Here is a 21,820-nt window from a genome sequence, read left to right on the forward strand (position 1 = left end):
TTCTTATTTTCATACAGCCTTGTTCTCGCTATAAGAGAGCTACAGCATAGTGCCATACCGAATTTAATTTCATTAAACAAGATTATACAACAGCTTTAGAAATGAAAGTGTGGAAATAGAAAGCAAACAAATTGATACACCAGCACCATAAGCAAACTTTTGAAGGGTTATTTAGCCTGAAATTTGGAGTTGGTATATGCTAATGTTTGTGTCTGGCATGTGTAGACTTTATGTGTTTTTTAGGAACTTCATTAAGTGGTGCTGGTCCCTGGTGGTTTAAGCTCCCGGTCATGTGGGGATCAGCCTCTTTTTAATCCTCTGGAGAGAGAGAGGGAGAGAGGGAGAGAGAGAGGTCGAACTGTTCTTAAGGTGCAGTACAGTTTTGAGAGCCCTATAGGGACAAGCAAGGCAAAAAAGGAGTTTGTACTTACAAACCCTAAACCTGTATGCCTAAATAATACTCATTGTCTTACAATCTATTGAGTTGAACATCTCTCTAGCCTGGAAATTTGGAACTTCCTGGGAATCATACTGACTTTCCACAATTTTCAATGATTTCAAACATTCTCAGAAGCATCTTGGATTTATTCTGAAAACCCGGACTCCTCTGAAACCACCCTTCACATTGCAAGTTGGGACCTATTCCAGGATTTGAGTCATCTTGCGACCTTGGAAACACTTGGAAACTTGCTTTCTCCTCCTTATTTCTTGCTCTGAAACAAACCGTGAGATACTTTGTTTATGGTTTTTGAAATACTGGGTCTATTTTACTTTTTTTACGTTGGCGTTACCTTTTGACCTAATCTGGGAACTGTTACCATTCTGCAATTTTAGTCTTAGTAGCTCTAAAATCAATTGTACATCTGTGGAACTGCATACTGATCCTACAAGTTTAGCAACTAACTCTTCCTGTATAAGAGTCCCATCTTTTCCTAGAAATTTCCTATGGCTCAATCAGGCTCCTGCCCAAACCAAGACCTATCAAATGCTGCCATTGTCCACAGCCCACTGGGTGTTTGTTCAGACCTGGATACCCAGAAAGGAAGAGAGGGTGAGGAAGGAGAAGAGGAAGATGATGAGGTGGAACTAGCTGAGGAGGTAGGGGAGGATGTTTTGATGATGGCTGAAGCAGGACAGGAGCATGAAAAAGACGAACTTGGAGCACAGGATGAAAGGGAGGAAGTGAGGATTATACAAGAGGACCAGTTACCAAATGGAGTATGTAGAGAGGGGGAGGGAGGGAGTGAAACACTACAGGACAAGGGGGAGGGAGGACTAGAAACGGCAGATGAAGAGCATGAAAAGATAGATGACCAATCAAGACAGAAAGAATGTAAAGACAAAGAAGAAGAAGAAGAAGAAGAAGAAGAAGAAGAAGAAGAAGAAGAGCCAAAAGACACAAAGGCAAAGACTGATAATCCATGTCAGTTTTCGTCATTCAGTATTTTGTCTCAAGATCAGATATTTGGAGAAAATGAGGATGCAGAAAGTAAAGAGAATACCCAAGAGGCCTTCATTGAAAGTTCCAAAACAGAGACAAGGGAGGAAGAGACTAATGAAGGAGACGATGGGTTAGAAGACCACCAGAGTGTGTCCACTACAGATGAAACAGATAACCTTCAAGAATTAAGTATTATAGAGGAGTCAGGGGAGGATGTACAGTTGTCTACTGATGACACCGACAAAACAGAAGTTGTTGTTCTCACTAATAGTGAGGTGACAGAAATCATTGAGGATTCAACAACGGATTCAATCTTTGTTACCGCAAGCCTAGATGAACAAGTCAACATTCAAAATGATCTATGCCAAACCTCTGTTGACAATAGTGGCACACCATTCAATACTCCTGGTACAATGGAGGTGGTGGACATTCAGACCAATCAGTTAGCCAGTGAGAATCAAGATGGCATGACTAATACAGATGAGAAGATCAACTCAGAATCCAGCAAACAGGAAGTTGAGCCAACTAATAACAACATTATCTGGCAACATAAGGATCCCATAGAAGCAAACATTGAGGATGAGGGAACCAAGGAGTTGATGAAGGATGCAATAATCGCTCCTGATGTTCTGGACATGGTGGGTGAAGCAAATCTAGAGGTAGAGCAACCAGAGTTAGCATTTGTACCTCATGAAGAGCCGTCACAGACAGATGGATGGGCTGACGAAGGGATTAACCAGAAAGAGCAAGTGCCACAGGTTGGGGTTAATTCTCACGATGAGGCAGGAAGACTTATAGAGGAGGAGGAGAACACGAGTGATGTTATTCAAGAGTTAAAGGGTGAGGAAGTGGACAGAGGAAGAGGTGATGAAGAAATGCAGGAGGGATCTATTGTTAAGCTTGAAACCCAGGCTATGGTAGGCCCTCCAGAACCAGAAGGGCAGAGTGCAGAGGAGCTACCTTTGGACACACAGCAAGATGTTCATTTGGATCAGGTGGAGGAGGCCTTTGAACTGGAGGAAGAGGGTGAAGTTGAACTAGAGCAGCCAGGAGGTGAAGTCACGTCAGAGGAGAATGAATCCACAAAACAGGTTGGTGGTGGTGATTTTCAGCAACATCTTTCACAACTGCTCATAGAAGCATGGGCAGACAACTTGAGAGAACATCCAAGAGAGAAGACTGATGAGAGTGGCAGTCAATTAGATGAATTGGTGGGAGGAGCAGAGACAGCAGAAGAACCTGTGACAGTTTTAGATGATGAGATTGAAGAGATGGAGGAGAATCAGACTAGTGATCTTGATGATCAAAAGCCTTCCACCCTTACAGTCCCTTCTGAAGAAGGCATAATGGAGACAAAGGAGGAATGTCAAAAGATAGAAATTGAGATGGTTGAACTAAGTGAAGAAAAAGATGAGAAGCAAAAAGATGAAGGAGAGGAAGAGAAGGAAAAGAACCAAAAAGATGACAACACAGCAGAAGAGTTAGATACAAATGGAAGAGTTAAAGGACTGCAGCAAGAAATGGAGAATGGGATCTTGTCTCCCGAGCCACAACCAGTCAGGAAAGAGGGATGGGGGACAGCAAGAATGCTGTCACCAAGAACAAATCAGCCTGAGGACGAGAGAGCACCAGAAATGAAAGACTGGAGGAAAGATTTGAAGCCAGTGAAAAAAGACAAATGGGACACTGAAAGGGGAAGGAAGGAATGGAGGCAGGAAGCATCACCAGAGGAGAAGAGTCTGCTAAGGAGGGAGGACTGGATGAAAGAGCTGAAGTCAGTGATAAAAGATGAATCCCTGCCCAAAAAGAGAGACGAGCATGTGAAGAGAAAGCGAGTGGTGCTGCTCGAGGATGGCCATTCATACTTCCCACAGCGGGAGGAGATGACTGAGGAGACGAACGAGGAGGTGAAACACATCCCCCATAGGAGAGTGAACAGCCCTTTCTCTCCTGTCCACAGGAACAGCAGGACACCCCAAGATCAGGACTATGAGATCTCACTCTATGTCAAGGTAACAAGCCTCTTCAGAACTCAGATATGTACACATGTCGAATGGCCACACTGAGTCAATAACACTTCAGGTTGAAAACTGAGGGTTCCTCCATTATCCAATCCAGTACTTGTAATTGTAGTTTTATTTAAAGTATTTTACTTTTTCCTGTATACCACTTTGATACACATCAATGCCCAAGCATACACTGACACCACCGTGACCTACAACTGTTGGGTTCACCGATAATGAAGTGTGTTGACATGTTGCAGGTATCGTCCATTACTAAAACTGAATGCTCTGGATTGAAAAACTCATGAATGGGCTTCATGCAGGATCCACTATACCGATGTATTCATTCAGCGTAGGAAATCGGGTTGGTAACTATATTATTTCTGAAAGGACATTGGTAGCCAGCTGGGTAAGTGTCAGTGCACTTGAACCTTTTGGCACTATACAGGCCCAAGCTGTAAGCTTGCTCCAGGCTGTACTCGACTGCCCTGAGGCCAGATAACAGCAGCACATGAACAGCTTTGGACCAGTGTACTTTGAGTAACATTTATCAAGAGACCGTCATCAATCTTAGGCCATTCTTTGGCCAAGCTATGGAAATCCCAGACAAGCAGTCCTGCAGGATGCCCATTAAAAAAAAAAAAAACATGGCACATAAGGCTAGCAGCTGTACACTATACATACTGTACACTTCTCATGTATTTTTTAATAGTAATGCTCTTGTTGGAAAAACTTCTTCTCTTTTCAGACAAGCATGTATCCCTGAAAACTGTTGAGCACTTTAAAAGTACTTTTCAGAAAGTTTCACGTCTGCATATTTTCTCTGAGGAGTATTAGTTATGTAGAGTTTAATTGGTCAAATTGATCTATGCGTTGGTGTTTTGCTAAGTGGTCAACTTTGTTTCGTGGGTGCGTGTGTTTGTGTGTGTTTATGTGCGCTCGCGTGTGTTTATGTGTTTGCTTGTGTGTGCGATACAGAAAGAGCAAGTGAGGGAGACAACCTATCTTGATCTGCTTACCTTATCCCATTAAGACAGTGATATCCTAATCCATCTGGCATGGTATCCTACATTGCTGCACGCATGCAATTCTAAAAGTAGTAGACAAAGTAATTGGAATGCACTATACTCGATCATATTCATGGGATTTTAGCAAATGCATCATCCTTGTTAGAAATGTGACCTTTGTTTTGTGATATTTATAACAGTCAGTTGTTATTTCCCTAACCTCTGCAATAAATGCTAATGTATAGATCGTCTCAACCTGCACACATACACACGGAGAGGTTTTGCTCTGGGGTTAAGCAGCACATTCCTAACTGAGGGTGAGAATAGAAGCGGGCAGCCCTCTGAGGGTCAGCAGAGAGGTTTAACACCAAGAAAAAAAATGCACTAATATCTGAGAGCTGCTTCACACATGCACACAGCGAGCCTGTTCTCTGTGGGAGCTCACAGTCAAACAATGGCTTCCTTTGTCCGCGACTCTGCTGGCAGCATAGACTGAGGTGGATGGAAATATTGTGGAAAAGGTCAAGCATCTTTCTGTGTCTCTTGGACTCAGCAGCCCTCAATGTACACAGCTCAGACTGGCTTTGCCCCCCCCCCCCACTGAGACAAAAGACCAATAGTCAATACATTTATAGGAACATGCACCAAATGATGTTTAATTAAGCTAGATATTATCATAAAATACAGACTACACAATTACAGCCTCGAGGATGTATCCAAGGAACCAGGTTCAAGGCACTAACGGCTGAATAGTACAACAGTTCTATGCTGTTGCCAGTAGCACGCAGGGTTAATCTCTGCATTCTCACTCTACAAGCTGATTAGCCTGCTGTTTGGTCCTGAGAGGTCTGGTCACACAGCGGTGCAACAACAACACAAGCTCTCCTCCAGATAAATACTGCCTTTACATTGTGTTGAACAGGCGGTAAACAAGCTCAACAAGGACAGCAAGAACAAGTAATCCATGATTTCTCATCCAGGTTGACTGTTTTATTACTGTTATTAAAATCAGGTCTGTTCCAGTTAGTCAGTCTACTGTTGATCCTTTGAGCTGCACTTAGCCTTACCCCCCAGCAGGCCCCCGCAAATAAATAAAAGCATTCTTAGTGTGGCGGGTGTGCATTGAATTCTGAGAGGAGATTGAAATAAAAGGGAGCAATCAGTGGCCCTCAGTGCACTGCAATTTAAGAAAACACATGCAAACAGTCAAAAACCAAGCACATTAAGAAAGCATCATCGATTTGATAACACGTATGCTGCTAATACTCACTACAGTACAACCTAATAGATAATAAAAGTATTTGCAGGGCTGTGTTTATTGTTTTGTTGTCCCACACATCAGCCTGAGAGAAATTGTCTGTGAAAATATGGTTAAAATGACAAAAAAGCTTGATTTGAATTTGACATGATTTGATTTGACAGCAGAGAGCAGAACGTCAGATACATTCCCTGATGTTATCGGTACTGAACTGCTTTGAATGGTTTATGTACTGAAGTGTTTGAACAGTGAGGCATTCACTTACCGTTGTACAAGCTTAAACAATGACCAGTCATTCGCTGTCGCACCAGCTGCAGAGTCTAGAATGGTGATGCCTTCACTGATGTTGGAACTTGTAAGGCCTGAACAGTGTTGTGTTCACTTGGGCCTGCTGTTATAGTGAAGTGAAACGTGCATCTTGTCATGAGTAATATTCAGGGACTCCATATACCTGTAGTGGGACCATGCATTTTGTCATCCGGGAGAGTTATTATGGAGAGGATTTATGAGAAATAAAAAAAAAATGGCTGCAGCAAGTGGAGGATGAGATCTGACTCCAAAGAAGAATTTAGAATCCTGCTTAATGTCAGACTGACGGGCTTCTGGGATGGGTCCATTGGCAAGTGTGTGTGTGTGTGTGTGTGTGTGTGTGTGTGTGTGTGTGTGTGTGTGTGTGTGTGTGTGTGTATGTGTGTGCGTGTGTCTGTTTGCTGGAGTTGAGATTCCATTGCCACCCACTCCTTTCTGAAAAATTGTGAGCCTCTGTTCTGTGCCTTCCAACTTCACACAAAACGGACCACGAGTCAGCGACACACGGACACACACAGCTGTGGAACTGTTTTTTTGTTTTCATGGCTTAATTGGAAGATGACCCAGCGGGTGATACGGATTAATCGTGGATTATACTTGTATAATAGATGATTTATTATTTTTTGGGAGGCTAAGAAAGTGTCTCTTGAGTGATTTTAGTGTGACACATGGACTGTCCACCATGTCCTGGTACGACGTAACAGTTAAAAAACTTGGCTTTCCGACCATTGAGTTGTTTGTTAAGGTAAGTGATGTTGTAAATATGTACATCCTCCTGATTATATTCACTGAAGCATTGTTTTTGAAAAGTCAGTGTCAGGTTGGGTGCTTAATGCTCATACTTCTATGTTGACCATTGGGAGCAATCGTTTGCCTAAGTATCTCAAACTCAAGGTACAGTTACTACCTTTGTTGGAGCTTTTAACTACATCTCATGGGCTTCATCCACACAGTGCCTCAGTTGGCCTTGGTGTCATCGTGTGACCCAAGTTGATAACAAGTGTGGGGGATATGGAGGAAGGGGCCTGTCTCTGTCTGACTCAGTGGTCGATGCTCTCTGACCCCTCTCCAGAGGAAGCTGTGACTAGTTGTGGTGTTCACAATTGTGATGTCTGTGGTCGTCAATCAGCCTCTGGTCCAGTGTCCTCGCTTATAGTATTTTTTTTATATTTATACTTGCACAAATACGCCACAGCAAATTCCTTGTATGTGTAAACCTGCTTGGCAATAAAACCAGATTCTGATTCTAATTCTGATTGTGTCAGGGTGTGTGAGGCAGTTGGACCCAGACGCAGAGTTTAAACTAAAGAAGTGTAATTTGAATGAAAACCAGAGTCTTTAACGGACAAAACAAACAGGGGATGCAGAGGTGCAGAGGCTCAGGAGACACTAGATACGAACAATATAGGAGATCCGGACAGGATACCAGGACGGGACAGACCAGAGATCACACCAAACATTCGACAGACCAGAGAACACAACTGACATACGACGACGATCCGACAAGGCCAAAGGGAAGCACAGAGGCTTAAATACAGACACACAGGGAAGGCAGGGGCAATTGGAAACAGGTGTAACACATGAGGACTGGTGCGGACAATCACAGACAGGAAGTAAAGCTAGACACGAGACACAAGAACCCAGACAACAAAATAAAACAGGAAGTCAAGAGAAAACACTTTGGAAATGGTGGAAACTACACATTGACAAATACAAAACCCTGACAGATTGGTGTGTTCTCCACGTCATGATAATGATGTCAGGCATAGTGTGTGAAGTCTGACAGAGCAGTGTTGTCGTCAAATGACGAGGAAAAGGATGATTGCATCATTCGGTCGTCCTTCTTAACAAGCTAACGTTGCTCATTTGAGTTAAAACATAACCTTGTGTGTGCCCTCTGTGCCATGCAAGCACAGACAATATCTTCTCCATTCCTTTTCACAAGTTTGCAAATGCAGTGGCTTCCCCTTCCACTTACATAAACCAAGATGGCTGATGGACTCACACTCTTCAGTGCGTGGGTCTGTCAAAAGAGTCTGTGTGTGCGATTGCTGGTGGAGCCTCACTTATTGTCTGATGGGACAAACATAAAAGGGAGAATGAATTCACTCTTCTTTTATATTTAATATTTCTGGGATCGCCTTCTGTATAGCTTCATTATCATATGCATTGTTTTTTGCAGACGATTTTATATATTCTTATTCATTCTGTAGATAATTTGAGGCTCTGGCACTCAGGATTTGAAGATGATCTAAAACATGCTCTTTTTTCCGAACTGGCATGTGTGTGTGTGTGTGCATGTGGGTGTGTGTCTCTACGTGTATGCATGCATTCACATGTGTGTGTGTGTGTGTGTGTGTGTGTAGGCAGGAAGTGACGGGGAGAGCATTGGTAACTGTCCATTCTCTCAGAGACTCTTCATGATCCTGTGGCTTAAAGGAGTCATCTTCAACGTCACCACTGTCGACCTCAAACGGTAATCTATCTATCTAAACATGCACTCCTAATCTTATAAGAGAATTATTAATATAGTTAAAATAACAGAAAAATGTGTAGTAAGAAATAATGAATACTTTAAGTAATAACAGTTTAAAAAACAGATGCTATCCTATGACTAAGATCTGGGTTGGTTAACTTTTTAGATAATATGAATCAACTTTTCAGTCCCCCAAAGTAAAGTGCCTTGAGATAATGTATATTATGATTTGGCAGCAGCATGATTATTGATCACGACCCATGTTAAAATGAAATGAAAAACTGAGATAACAGTTGAAACATCCGCACGTTTGTATCCTGATACAGGAAAACAGAACCTCCAGCCAATCAAATAATAATAATCAATAAAAACGAATTTTCATTCCACAATTAACACTATAAACCGATATCTATACCATTCACAGTTATAAAAAGCTATATATTTTATATTACACCCATTTTTTATCATGTTCCAATCTGTCACATGGCTATTTTGGCCCAATCACAATTGAGAGATCAAACCCGTGGTAGAAGTCATGATATATAATAAGATAAGGATACGGATATCTGTGTATGTAAAGTTGACCACACTGGTTGAAACAACAGTTCTGTAAAATATCTGTTTAACACACTGAAGTGTGCAATTGTTGTCATCGCAAACTTTGCGATCGTCTGTGTTTTACGTTTTCCAGAAAGCCGGCTGACCTGCAGGACCTCGCTCCAGGAACCAACCCTCCGTTTGTGACCTTCAACGGCGAGGTCAAGGTGGACGTCAACATGATCGAGGAGTTCCTGGAGGAGAAGCTGACCCCCCCGCGGTACACAAACACACAGGGTGACATGTAAAAAAAAATGGCGGATGTAGATGATTCATAACATAACAAATAAACAGTTAACATCCAATCACCAATTCATCCAATCAACTCTGACTGAGAATGTAAATGCAGGATGTGATCAGACTGTAGCTTGAAGTCCATAAATCCATCATTACAAAGATGAATGCACATCTGAGGGCTCAGTGAGGGGATCTGCTCGCTCTGTAATGTTGTTGGGGGATTTTTCCATGGGTCCACCCATCCCCTCAGAGGGATGCTTCGTGATTAATCAATCCAAATATATTCCGATTGATCAGTTTTATCCTATAATGGGAGTGGTCTTGTCCCAACTCTATGAATCCCCAGTTTCACCTCTGTCCCAACAAAAAACAATTAATTCTATTTTCCAGCTTCTGTCTTTGTGACTTAAATTACAAAAAACAAACACGTAAGGTGACAAATAAGGTGCCGGATATTTGCCCAGAGTCGGTTAGGGGCTTTAACAAATCACAGGGCAGGGACATATGACTGTTTAGGTTGTTATTTGAATGTTCAGCTCCAGGAGATTATGATGGGCTTCATGAGTACTCAAGACCTTTTAAAACCGAAAAATCTCAATACATTTTTTTTCTTGAGACACACACAGTTAATCTTTTCTGGTTGTTTTGTTAGTCCACAGCTTCCATTGTTCTCTTCAGGCTTATCCAAGTCCTTACAAAATCTTTCATTGTTACAACCTTTATTGCTTGCACCACATTTTTGCCTTCTTCAAACCTTACCTATGATTCCAGATGTGTTATTCTCACACTCTGCCTGTCTAGAATGATATACATATAATGTATATAATGATACGTCTATTGGATGCTCTAGAAAAACAGATAATTTCACACTGTATCAGCACAGTACCGCAAATGAGCCTCAATGATAAACGTTTGAGGCTGACTCTCTGATGTCTGTTTAACGCTAGCTACCCCCGACTGGCTCCCAAACATCCAGAGGCCAACACAGCCGGCATCGACGTGTTTGCCAAGTTCTCAGCTTACATCAAAAACCCGAGAAAAGACACCAACGACGGTAAGAGACGATTATAGAGACCGGTTTCCTTAACGGTGTTTTGTGGTTGAGACCTAGACTGATTTCGCCATTTGTCCACTTCTCTTTTTCTCCGTACCTCTGTGAATCCATCCGCCTGTGCAGCCTTAGAGAAAGCCTTGCTAAAGTCTCTTCGGCGTCTTGATGACTTCCTTCGGACTCCCCTGCCCGAGGAGATTGATGCCTACGCCCCAGGCGACCTGCCCGAGTCTTCCAGGAGCTTCCTAGACGGGGCTGAGCTCACCCTGGCTGACTGCAACCTCCTTCCTAAACTACACATCCTCAAGGTTCAGCCTCATTTTCATATGTCAGCTCTACATCAAGATAACCTGTGAGTATTTGGACTGTTCCCATCTCCTTTCAACTCCATTCCGTCCCCATTTTTCTGTTTCTAGGTCGTAGCTAAGAAATACCGCGGCTTTGAGATCCCGGCGGAGATGACGGGGTTGTGGAGGTACCTAAACTGCGCCTATCAGAGGGAGGAGTTCACCAGCACGTGCCCCGCCGAGCGGGAGATCGAATTTGCCTACCTGGATGTTGCAAAGCGGATCAAATGAGGAGAGGAAGGAAAGAATGGAGATGGATGAATGCAATAAAACAGGGAGGAATGACGAAGCAGTAGGTCTCTCAACAAATGGTTACAACAGAAAACGTGAAAAGCACCTCGAAGTTAGAAATAAGGAGAAGTAGAACAGATAGAAATACGACTGTAAGGTGTTTGGGTGATGCCGAATTGATCATGTGAAGAGTAGGAGGGAGGAGGAAGATGAAGAGATACAGAAGCACCAAAACATCTATTCATTCCTTGAGTTTGATATCTCTGCATTGACAGGTGGTATGCTGATTGTGTGTGTGTGTGTGTGTGTGTGTGTGTGTGTGTGTGTGTGTGTCTGTGTGTGTGTGTGTCTGTGTGTGTGTGTGTGTGTGTGTGTGTGTGTGTGTGTGTGTGTGTGTGTGTGTGCTCTCACAGGTTGGGTTGCACCGTATCTTTATGCTAATCGTTCTACAAGTCATCTATAAATTAGAGATCTGCTTGCAGAATTAATTCCTGATTCACTTTTGATTCACTTTTCAGACGATGGCAGGACCAGGTTCACTGCGAGAAACAAAAGAAGTAGCACACATATACAGCACGTAAGCATTATTGCTCGAAATCTACTTTTTAGCAAACCCTTTGATTAACACTTTGTCTCCAAATTTGAAAATAAATATAAATGTACAATGGGAGTCTGCTATTCACACTATTGTCGCCAGTTCAGCTTCACATTCAGTCGCGCTCACATTCACGCCTGCGATAAATTTAGATTCGTATGGTTTAGGTCTTTCCTGTGTGACATGAGTTTTAATAGCTTCTAACTTTGTCCCAGCAGTCAATGAACACTGGTAATATAATTATGTCCCAGCCTTATCTCAGTCTCATTCAAATATAAACTATGTCACTGTCAATCTAATAACTGCATTTTAGTAGTGGTACATGTAAAATACTAATGTCTCTGTGAGTATAAAGTGACATAATATTTAAAAGGAAGCTAATTAGGACATGATACGTAAATCATAATGTCTTGTAAAGAAAGCATTGCATTGTGGGGATTGCTGAGATGTATTAGATCCATTAAAAATGGCTCATTTTGTTTGCTGTGTTTAAAGCAAAAATAAATTCGGCCCACATTACATTTAACTGAAAGTATTTTGGGGATGTCAGAATCCAGAATGAAGGAGAAATCATCCCCAAACCCCCAAATCTGATTCAGACAACTTATACAGGATTGTCCTTTTTTTTTTAAATTCAACATTACAGTCCAACATTTACCAACCCTGACGCCATATGCTGTGTTCTGGCCTTATATCCTCTCTGGGGGGGATAATCTTTATTAAATATTGATTTTATCACTGTGTGAGTTGTCTTCAAAGATTCTTGGTGTGTCTGTCTTCATTATTTCATGGGAATCTGAGTTATGTGTATAGTTATGTGACCTTGCCATTCAATAAGAATAATTGGTGTATATACGGAGTTCAAGTAATGCAGTGTAAAATTATGATGTAGAGTCATTCGTGTCACTGACTCGTGAGCGCCTCTCAGTGGTGACCGGCAGTACTGTCATCGTGTTATCGGATCAGCAGTTGCTTCATATTTAGTTTGAATTAAAAGAATGTGCATACCACAGGAACTATCTAAGTGAATAGCATCAGATTTATGATGTGTGTGTGTCTCTGTGTGCGGAGAGTTGTGTCACTGTATCTCAAGCTGTGTGTACGTAATTGGATTTGTAAATGTATAAAATAATCGGCAAAAGCATCCTGAGATTTGTAAATGTGTACAAAATCTGTACATATTTGTATTGAGATTTCTACACGTGTAGACTGAATGAATTTCTCTTCATATTTATAGATCTATGCAGACATTTGCAGATTTGTCTACGGTTGCAAAAATCTCATAACACGTTTAAAAATCTGATCATGCTCACACATATTCTGAAAATACATTTGCAGATCCCTGCAATCATTTGCAAATCTCAGCATGCATGTGTTGATTCTCTTTCACACATTTACAAACCTGATTGCACACACATGGACCTGGATCACTACCGTCACATATCCAGAAGACGTAAAGCTTGATTAACATGCAACATAAATCTAAAAACAATCATATATCTTATATAGTCTGAGCTATATAGTATATTCATTTGTAAGCACGTCTTTGGAGGATTTCCAACTATAGCATGGCAGGGACAGCGCTGGAGTTTCATTGTGACATCAGAAAAATCAGGAAGTCTTGTTTTAAGTCTGGAATACAGGCGGAGTGCCTTTCTCCATGGATTGAGTGCTTTGATACTTGCACAGTATTCAGGTACTGCAGAACCTAGACATGCTTTGTAACCCATGGGAAGTTCCCTTTTTATAATATGGGGCATTTAAATGAACACATTGTAAATACATCAATTTATACATTTTCTATCACCAAACTATGATTTTGTTGGGGACTAAACTATAAGAGACTGTATGCAGGAATTAGAATCTCTTGCTTTTAACTATGATTTGTACTAATACTTTGTTAATACTCTAGTTACTAAATGTACAACATTTCTACATCATATTCCTTAAAAGCAATACTTCATGACTCTTTGCTCAAAGAATCCAAAATAATTGTACGTGCAAGAGCAAGTATATTTAACACATTTTACACACGTGTAAAGACGCGAGCATGTGCAGACTCACGCACTCATCACCGGGGCAACAGTGATAAGTGACCTCTGTTGAAACCCCCCCGAATGTAATGACCCAGAGTTTACACACCCAGACAGCAAACACATACAGCTCAATTACCATAGAAACATCCGCAGGAAGAATGCCCCACTGTTCTTGTCGCGTTGAGACTAATAACACTGTGTAAAGCCACACTTCAAATACTTCGACTTCAGAGGTGCGGCACAAAACACAATCAATCTACAGTTTGGGAAATGAATGAATTACCCAGAGTTCATCCTTCAGAGTTGTAGTCCAGTGGAAGAGCTGATTTAGATTAAAACTACGGGTTCTTATTTCAATACTTAAACAGAGCAATGAATTCCAGTTCAGCTGCTATAGTCTTTAGTGATGTAAGGTCAATGTTACAGCAAATTTTGCGGTAATTTTATTTTGTACAGATGCCATGTGCTGCATTATTTGAAAATACTTGTCAACATTTGCAAAGTTCCTCACTTACTTCTGAAGTGAACCATTACTTTGTTTTAAGGTGAAAAAACAAGGTTTTTTTTTTTAGTTGTTTCTACATTTCTACAAAAAAACAAAGAGTCAAACTTGAACCTTGATGAATATTGCATACATCATCTTAATTTCATGACCATTTTCTGGGGTGTGATAAAATTGTCAAAAGAATAATCTTCTCTCAGCAATAAAACACTGTAAAGGAAGCTGACTTTTTAATGTTAAAATGAAGTCTTATTATTATTCTTACTAGTCATGTGACCTGTCTACATAATGAACAACTAACAAGAGTGTCATTGTAGAAAAATAAAATATCAATCTTTATTGTGACAGCGGGGTTTTGCCATGCCAGAGATGAACTTTATTTTGAAATTTGCGCACACACATACAAAAAACGACGTGTGTTTGTCTCAAAAGGAAAAGAGAGGGTTAACAGGCATTCATGCGCCGGGCCACAAGCGCACATCGTCTTCTTTGATTGGTCAGTCGTGTTAATTAATGAGTGAATGAAAAGGTCTGAGTCAAGAGTCAAGGCTGGCGCCGGTGTTGGAGGGAGGGGGCCACAGGGCTCTCCGATGCCATGGCGACAGTCTCTCAGCACTCAGAGGTCAGAGGAGAGACAGAGGAGAGGAGAGGAGACGGGCGGCGGGGACGGAGGGATGAATATGGATGTATGAGGGGATGTATGAAACCACAGTTCAAGCACGTTCCGACACCGATACTCGTATTTTTAGATGCATCTGTTAAACATATCTTCACACATTTTCATCCAAATAAAACAAATTAACCAACAGCTTGTTTATTTTAAAATAATAAAAATACTGCATGGGGTGGATTAGTTCACATGCAATGTAAAAGTTACTCTCCCTGACATCCTCCATATTGCTCCCAAGCTGTTGGGTGCAAATCTTTATGTAGTAAAGGAAACCAAAACAAGAAAATATATATTAATCAATAGGTTATGGTGGCAGATATGCATTATATTATGGCAAACTTAGCAAAACTCCTATTTGCCATGAAGACTATGGGTCCAGCGAGCATCACTGAACTGGATGCGAACCAACACCACAATGTAAATGAGTACTAATCTTATAGATTCTGAAAAATGGCCACATCCAATGCAAACTTCAAAGTTTTCAGTGAATTATTGATGACATAACTTTGCTGCGGTGGCGTTACAGCTGAAGTGACAATTTATTATCCTAAATTAATTTTAATTGCAATGGTACAGAATTGTTTTTTATATTCCGTTAGCAAACTGTCACCTGTAAACCTGCCAGATAAACACCATGTTTGTGAAAATGATCTTACTTTCAGCATATTGACATCAAGAGAAATGTAGAATATGGAACATAGAACTGTTAAAACGGATTTATGAAAAAAAGCTGCATTATACAATTGTAGTGTATGACAGTGCCTAGATCATATGATGGCCAGAATCAGCTAGAAACTGTTTTTTAATTTAGTATCATGAAATGTGGAGACATTTTATATTAGGGGGTTCATTGGGTGGACAGATGGACAGATGGACAGATGGATGGATGGATGGACGGATGGATGGATGGATGGATAGTGATAGGAGGGTGAGGAGGACTCAAAGGTGGACCAGCAGCTGAAAGGTAAACACTGGCTGGGAGGTGATCAGTTCTGGGAGCAGTACTTCCAGAAACACACTGTTGAAGACACAAAACAAAAAAGAGAACATTCAGTTACAAAACAGTTTCACAACCTACTACATCCCATACAAGTACACACAATACATTTTATTGATGTAGGTTAAATGTCTTTAACGTAACAATACTTTTACTTGAGTACAATTTTCCAGTTCTCTTTACAGTTTTTGATCGACCGCCATAGTTTTTGAGCAAGCACACAAAGGGAGAGACCCCCACCCGGGACACCAGCACCAGCACCAGCACCTTTGGCTCTCAGCAACTAAAAAGGGATAAGATCTGGCCCACGGTTCCGGTTACAGTGGCCAGCGGGCATCACCGTTGCCGGTCGCAGCACACGTGAATCTGCACCGGAGGAGGGAGCAAACAAGGAAGCAAGGGACACTACCTCCCTTTTATAAGGTGGCCTCAGGTGGTGGTTGGCTAACAACGGCTGACCCATGAAGCAGGGATGAAGCATTTCATCCTGCTACATAATATATATATAAGATGAACTTTGCCTCTCACCTCTTTTGTTAGTCTTCTTGTTCTGTGTTGGGACGGACTTCCTGATGTTGCGACCAGTCAGGATGGCGTCTGCACTTGCTCTGGACGCAGTGCTGTCTGCTGGGGGTGCAGTGGTGGGCTTCACCCCTCCCTCAACACGGGGGTTCTTTGATCACAGCAGCAACAGAATAAAAGCACGAGGAGTGAATGATTAGTTTCTTCTGTTGTATCATTACTTGATTATGTATTTGAGTCATTCTGTACTTTTGATCCTAAATATCAACTGGGAGGCGTTCCCCTCTCCCACAGGTTTAAAAACTGGCCCTGCTTACATCATATCACGCTCTAGGTTGGACACCAGCATAACATTTGATCAAGCGTTAATCCCTTAATGAAAAATCGATGTTCTCTTTAGCCTCTTGGGGCAACGGCAAATAATTCTGGGCTTCCAGTGTGGACAGCAGATATCTGCACCAAGACTCCTTCTTTCGTTTGCAGTACACTGATTATTTTAGTTTCTTTTATCGCACGAGTCAACATGCATATGAACATGCATAATCTGTTTATAGACATTGTATTTGATATAACTAATGTTGAAAATAAACAAATAAAAAATAAATAAAGTAATCAAGGTGAAGTATGAGTGCAAATATTTTATGTGAACTCACCACTTTATTTTTTCTTCCTGAACCTCTGCCAAATGCTGTAACACACACAAAAAAAAAACAGGTGTCAGGGAATAATGAGCAGTGGGCCAGTACTTTACATTCAGGCACAAGTTCACATCAGGGATTCAGCAAAGCCAGTCAGATGCATCCTCTGGAGACCACGATTGCTAAATACCATATTACCACTTAACACTGTGGTCCTTACAATCACACCACTGGCAGTGTCGTTGCAATATTCGGTGCCAAATACTTTGCAGCTGCACTCAGAAGTGTACCTGCTCTCTTTTACAACTTTTCATATCTTCCCACTAATTTCTTCTGACTTTATCTTCTGACACATGCACCAACATCTTGTTTAAAATCAACGACTGTAATTAAGCGGCAGCACTTACCTCGAGGCATGATGGTGATCCGTGAGCTCAGCGTGCTGTTCAACGTCCGGTGCAGCTCCTCCAGGGCTGAGATCATCTTCAGCATGTGGGCGGTTTTACCTGAACCGGCCGCCTCAGGGCTGCTCTTCCATCTCCCAGCCCGGGTGCTGGCAGGGAGAGTCCCCGTGGTGGTTTTTGTCGTCCCGTCCACCGCGGCTGCTTTGGTACTCACAAGCCACTGTTTCAGATAGTGGCTCAGATTCAGTGCGGAAGACTTCTCTGGTACAGCTGATCTGCGAGTGAGCTTGGCAAGAGGATCTGGAGGTGTAAGGTAAATCAATGTTTGTCAGAGCCAGTTACTTTGTTGTGTACAATGTTAAATGTTGCTTTTTTAATCTAGAGATACAATTAACCCAGGGGATAATACATCCACAATTATTATATAAATAGTTTTTATACAAGTGGCTTCTCACAACAAGGTGTAGATACCACACCACTGACAATGTGCATGTGTTTGTACAGTAGCTGTGTCTCAATTCGGGGGCCGCATCCTTCGTGGGCTGCATTTAAAGACCAATTGCAACACGGCTGCACTACTGTCCCTTTTTCGAAGGCTCCTTCAAATGCGGCTGACAGATGCGTCCTTTAAACCCCAAGAAAACAAGGGCTCCTGTGGATGGATCCTTTCCGGACAAACCTGTCCCAGGATTAACTGGGCTTCGGTGACAAACCATTTTTCAAAGAGGCAATGGCGGCGACTAGCGACAAGACATCCAATGTGTCAACTCGACTAAATAGCTTACGGTACAACTGCTCCGCAACAAAAAACCATTACAACTTTTTCGTCGTGTCCAAATTCAACTTCAACTTGCTTGGCAACTGCAGCAAGGGCAGGAAATGCTTGTGACGCCAATCATGGAAAGTCTTTGGAGACCAGACCGTCTCATTTTGGTTTGGCCTTTGTGGCGTCCGCGTCCTCCAAAGAAGACGGCCTTTAAATTGTGGCAAGTCAGTGTATGGGTCCAATCAGAGAGCCATCTTCTTGCTTACATCTTCCCTTTTTCAGTCCCTGTCTTTTTGTTCGTTGTAGCTTCTGCATGCACATGACACCCAAGCATTCACACACACACACACAAACATGCACGCACACACACACGCTACTTTGGAGGGATTCCAATGCTTTGCTGGTTGCTAGAAGAGTTGTCATGGCCCCCTAAGTTGTGACATAAGACTTGTATGAGATGTGTTTATGTGTGTGCATAATGACGTCTGAGCTTGTGCAACAATGTTGCTCGGTGTCTCTCGCACATAGACACACACACACACACACGCACATACACACACACACACACACGCACGCACGCACGCACGCACGCACGCACGCACGCACGCACACACACACACACGCGCACACACACACACACACCCACACACTGTCTTGTGTAGTTTTGTAACGAATGAAAGGAGTAGGAATCTTTGTGAAAAAAAGAAAATCTCTTCTCTTTAATAATTTTATTCAGCGTTTATATCCAAGTTTGTGGATTTTCAAGTTGTTATTCCGAGTGCTTCCAATCCAGTTATGGCCCAATCTGTTGTACCATAGTCAGGGTTGTATAACACGTGTTCTTTAGAGTGTTGGGGGTCAGAACATAGAACAAGGGGATTAACTGCAGTGTTCCTGGTTTCAGTCCAGACAGAAACATCTTCTCTTTTCTCCCTCCTTTGTCGTGAACTCTCTACTGTCTCTTATTTTATAAAGACAAAAAATGCCTAAAAGGAACCTGGGATTGTTGACGACTGACAGCAAAGACAAAAAAATTACAATATGAATAACTGGTTATGGCAGGAACACATATGGTTTATGTAAGACCATGAAATACGTGATACACAAGATACTGAATCCCACATTGTCCCTGACGACTGTGCCGACAGTCTGTGATGTATGGATAGAGAAAGTGGATGAATGTGTGTGTTAATGGGTGAATGGCAAAACTGTACCGTAAAGTGCTTTGAGTGGTCATCAAGACTAGAAAAGTGCTTTATAAATACAGACCATTGACTGTATTTGCTCTAATCAAAATTGTACTGATCCTGATGTGGTTAAAATCCATTTGAAAATGATGGCACTGAAGGTTATAATGTGTTTTTACTGAATGATTCCAGTTTGTTCAGCAACAGTGTTTGGTCTACCCCCTACACAGATCTCTATTTACCTTGAAAAGCATCATCCTCTCACCATTTGGCTAAAAACCACCAATCTCTAACTACTCTTGCCTGTTATCTCACAGGGGACTTACCTCTCTCAGTGGGGGCCATCTCCACTCCGGTCCCAAGAATCATCAGCATCATCACGGCAGGCGCTGCTCTGTGAAACATCGTGGCTGTAACCGAGCACTTATACGAACGTGAACAAAAAAAAAAACGGTTGAAGTTTGGATTTCGGAATCAGGATTCTTTTTCCTGGAACAAGTTCTCAGTATGTGTTGTTTCTCTCTGTGGTCCACGTATCCTCCCGATTCTTCAACCTTCCAGCCGACGTTGTAGATCTTGCAGATGGTTTAGACATAAAGCTAAGAGGATTTTAAAGGTTGGTCTGCAGCTTTTAAATCTCCTTCTCTGAAATTTCGAGTTCAGTTTAGAGTTCAGTTGATCCTTTTCCGTTGTGATAGGGTTTCCTTCTGTTTTTCAACCAGACACAGGTTTTCGTCTACTTTCCTTTAAATATCTTTCTTTTTATCTGTATAACAAAATGAGTCTCTCCCTTCACTTTACATGGATGCGCCTCTTGAAGAAGGCTTGTCAAGACTGTGTCAAACACGTTCCTACCAACTGTAAACGACCTGTCTCGCCTTTATAAAGCAGAATTTGCCCCTAAACGTGTGACCGATGGCTCATTATCCACCAATGGCTGCCCTGGAAGACTCCCTAGCACCGCCTCTTTCCCGCCTCCACATGGACCTGTGACATTTGGGGAGTTTGGCGGCGAACTTTGTGTGTTTGGAGTCAAATCTGTCTTTTTGTGAATGTGGTGTGTATTTAGGCTTGTATTTAATGTGTGCATTTTTTTGTGTGTGGCCCTGGCTGTATAAGCAGTGATAAGGTAGTTCTTAATATGTTTGCTCAGGGGCCACAGAAAGAAAAAGGCCCTCTGACGCATGAGGGCCTGGAGCCACACTGACTGCACACACACAAACACACACACACACACACACACACACACACACACGGCTCACAAATACAACATTCAAACACAGAAAACGACATGGTAAACTCATGTTTGAACCTGAAAGAAAGGATGAGCGACACACACACAGACACACACACACACACACACACACATTGTAAAAAGAAGCGTGGTATGCACATCAAAGGGCACAGAAAGGCTGAGAAGTCATGTCCAAATGACAAAAGACCGAGAGAAGGTTTTTGTCTTTTCTGCTGTTGCTCATTGTGACGACAGACAGGAAGTTGACAGAGTGACGACAGAATGCCACCTCACCAATGGCCACAAATAACCACGGACGTCCAACCCATGATGGAGGGATGAAGTAAAGATGAATGGATTTGGACGCCGTTGTGAAGGAGAGGTTGAGACGACGAAATGAACATTGTAGAGAGTAATATGAAGTGTGTGTGTGTGTGTGTGTGTGTGTCAGTTGCTGGGTGAAGAGAATTCAGCTTGAGAACATCCACTCATTCATTACTGCTCTCTGTCTGTCTGCATGGCTTTGACGCTAATACACTGTGTGTGTATGTGTGTGTGTGTGTGGGGGGGGGGTGTGTGTGTGTCCTAATGTGTAATAGATAGCGAGAGGAAGTGGAGGAGTTTGAGGCTTTGAGGCCTCAGCTCATCCATCTTCTCCGTTCTCTGAGCCGAGCCTGTCTGTCTCTTAGCCTCTTTTCTTTTTTCCTCATCTATTTCTTCCTTTTATTCATCCTTTGCTTTTACCTTTGAAAAAAAGAAAGAAAAAGAACACTAGATTCCGCAGATTTGCTCCCAGCAGCCACTGGTAAAACACAAATTTAGCAGTACTCAGGTAAATTGAAGTCCTTCTTACTGAGGCAGTCTTGGCCACATTTATTAAAGCGTGGTAAATCATGGGTGGAGATCATGGGTTTTCAAAATTATAAACCTCTAATTCAAGATTTCACAAGTAAAAGTAACACATTCAGTTTTCTATCTTGAACATGCGTATTAAAAGTGAAAGTGCATGCCTATAGTGCCTCCTATTCCATATTACAATGGTCTACTACATCATTATTGCTGAGTTTAGGTGGTGGAATCTATTTCAGATATTTCTTCATCAGTGATCAGGGTCTTATGTTACCTTCCCACTCTTGTGGGGATTAATTCCCTCACTCATTATTGATTACTTTTAAATATATAAATATATGTACTATAAATATATAATGTGAAGATTTAATGCAATTCATGATTAAAATGTTGTGGAGTAGAAAGAAGAGATATTTGCTCCTATGTTGTCGAGTAAAAGTAAAAAGTACCTGAAAATAAATCT

The 21,820-nt window shown here is 41.9% G+C and overlaps 2 protein-coding genes across 4 annotated transcripts in view; one reads left to right on the forward strand and one right to left on the reverse strand.

The window, feature by feature from the left end:
* The first annotated feature begins 358 nt into the window (after positions 1 to 358).
* The window catches only part of LOC117777726 (chloride intracellular channel protein 4), a 34,964-nt gene continuing 13,502 nt past the window's right edge, over positions 359 to 21,820 (forward strand). The window contains exons 1-6 of one of the 3 annotated variants that reach the window (XR_004616655.1): positions 359 to 3,453; positions 8,385 to 8,494; positions 9,186 to 9,311; positions 10,276 to 10,382; positions 10,506 to 10,687; positions 10,796 to 11,209. Coding sequence is in view for 2 of the 3 variants with exons in the window: in XM_034612621.1 (XP_034468512.1) it covers positions 946 to 3,453; positions 8,385 to 8,494; positions 9,186 to 9,311; positions 10,276 to 10,382; positions 10,506 to 10,687; positions 10,796 to 10,957 (3,195 nt within the window). In the remaining variant the exon portion in view is untranslated. Of the gene's footprint in view, positions 3,454 to 6,647; positions 6,764 to 8,384; positions 8,495 to 9,185; positions 9,312 to 10,275; positions 10,383 to 10,505; positions 10,688 to 10,795; positions 11,632 to 21,820 lie in introns of those variants that run through there. The other 2 variants (XM_034612621.1, XM_034612634.1) reach the window with 2 other exon arrangements.
* Positions 15,246 to 19,919, reverse strand: urp2 (urotensin II-related peptide). The gene is made up of 5 exons (XM_034612647.1): positions 19,601 to 19,919; positions 17,325 to 17,621; positions 16,936 to 16,967; positions 16,286 to 16,430; positions 15,246 to 15,778 (listed from the first exon to the last, which is right to left on the reverse strand). Exons 1-5 carry the CDS (start codon positions 19,677 to 19,679, stop codon positions 15,747 to 15,749), a joined length of 585 nt encoding a protein of 194 aa, XP_034468538.1. The 5' UTR covers positions 19,680 to 19,919; the 3' UTR covers positions 15,246 to 15,746.

The sequence above is a fragment of the Hippoglossus hippoglossus genome, chromosome 2 (genome assembly GCF_009819705.1).
Source record: "Hippoglossus hippoglossus isolate fHipHip1 chromosome 2, fHipHip1.pri, whole genome shotgun sequence".
NCBI classification, from domain to species: Eukaryota; Metazoa; Chordata; class Actinopteri; order Pleuronectiformes; family Pleuronectidae; genus Hippoglossus; species Hippoglossus hippoglossus.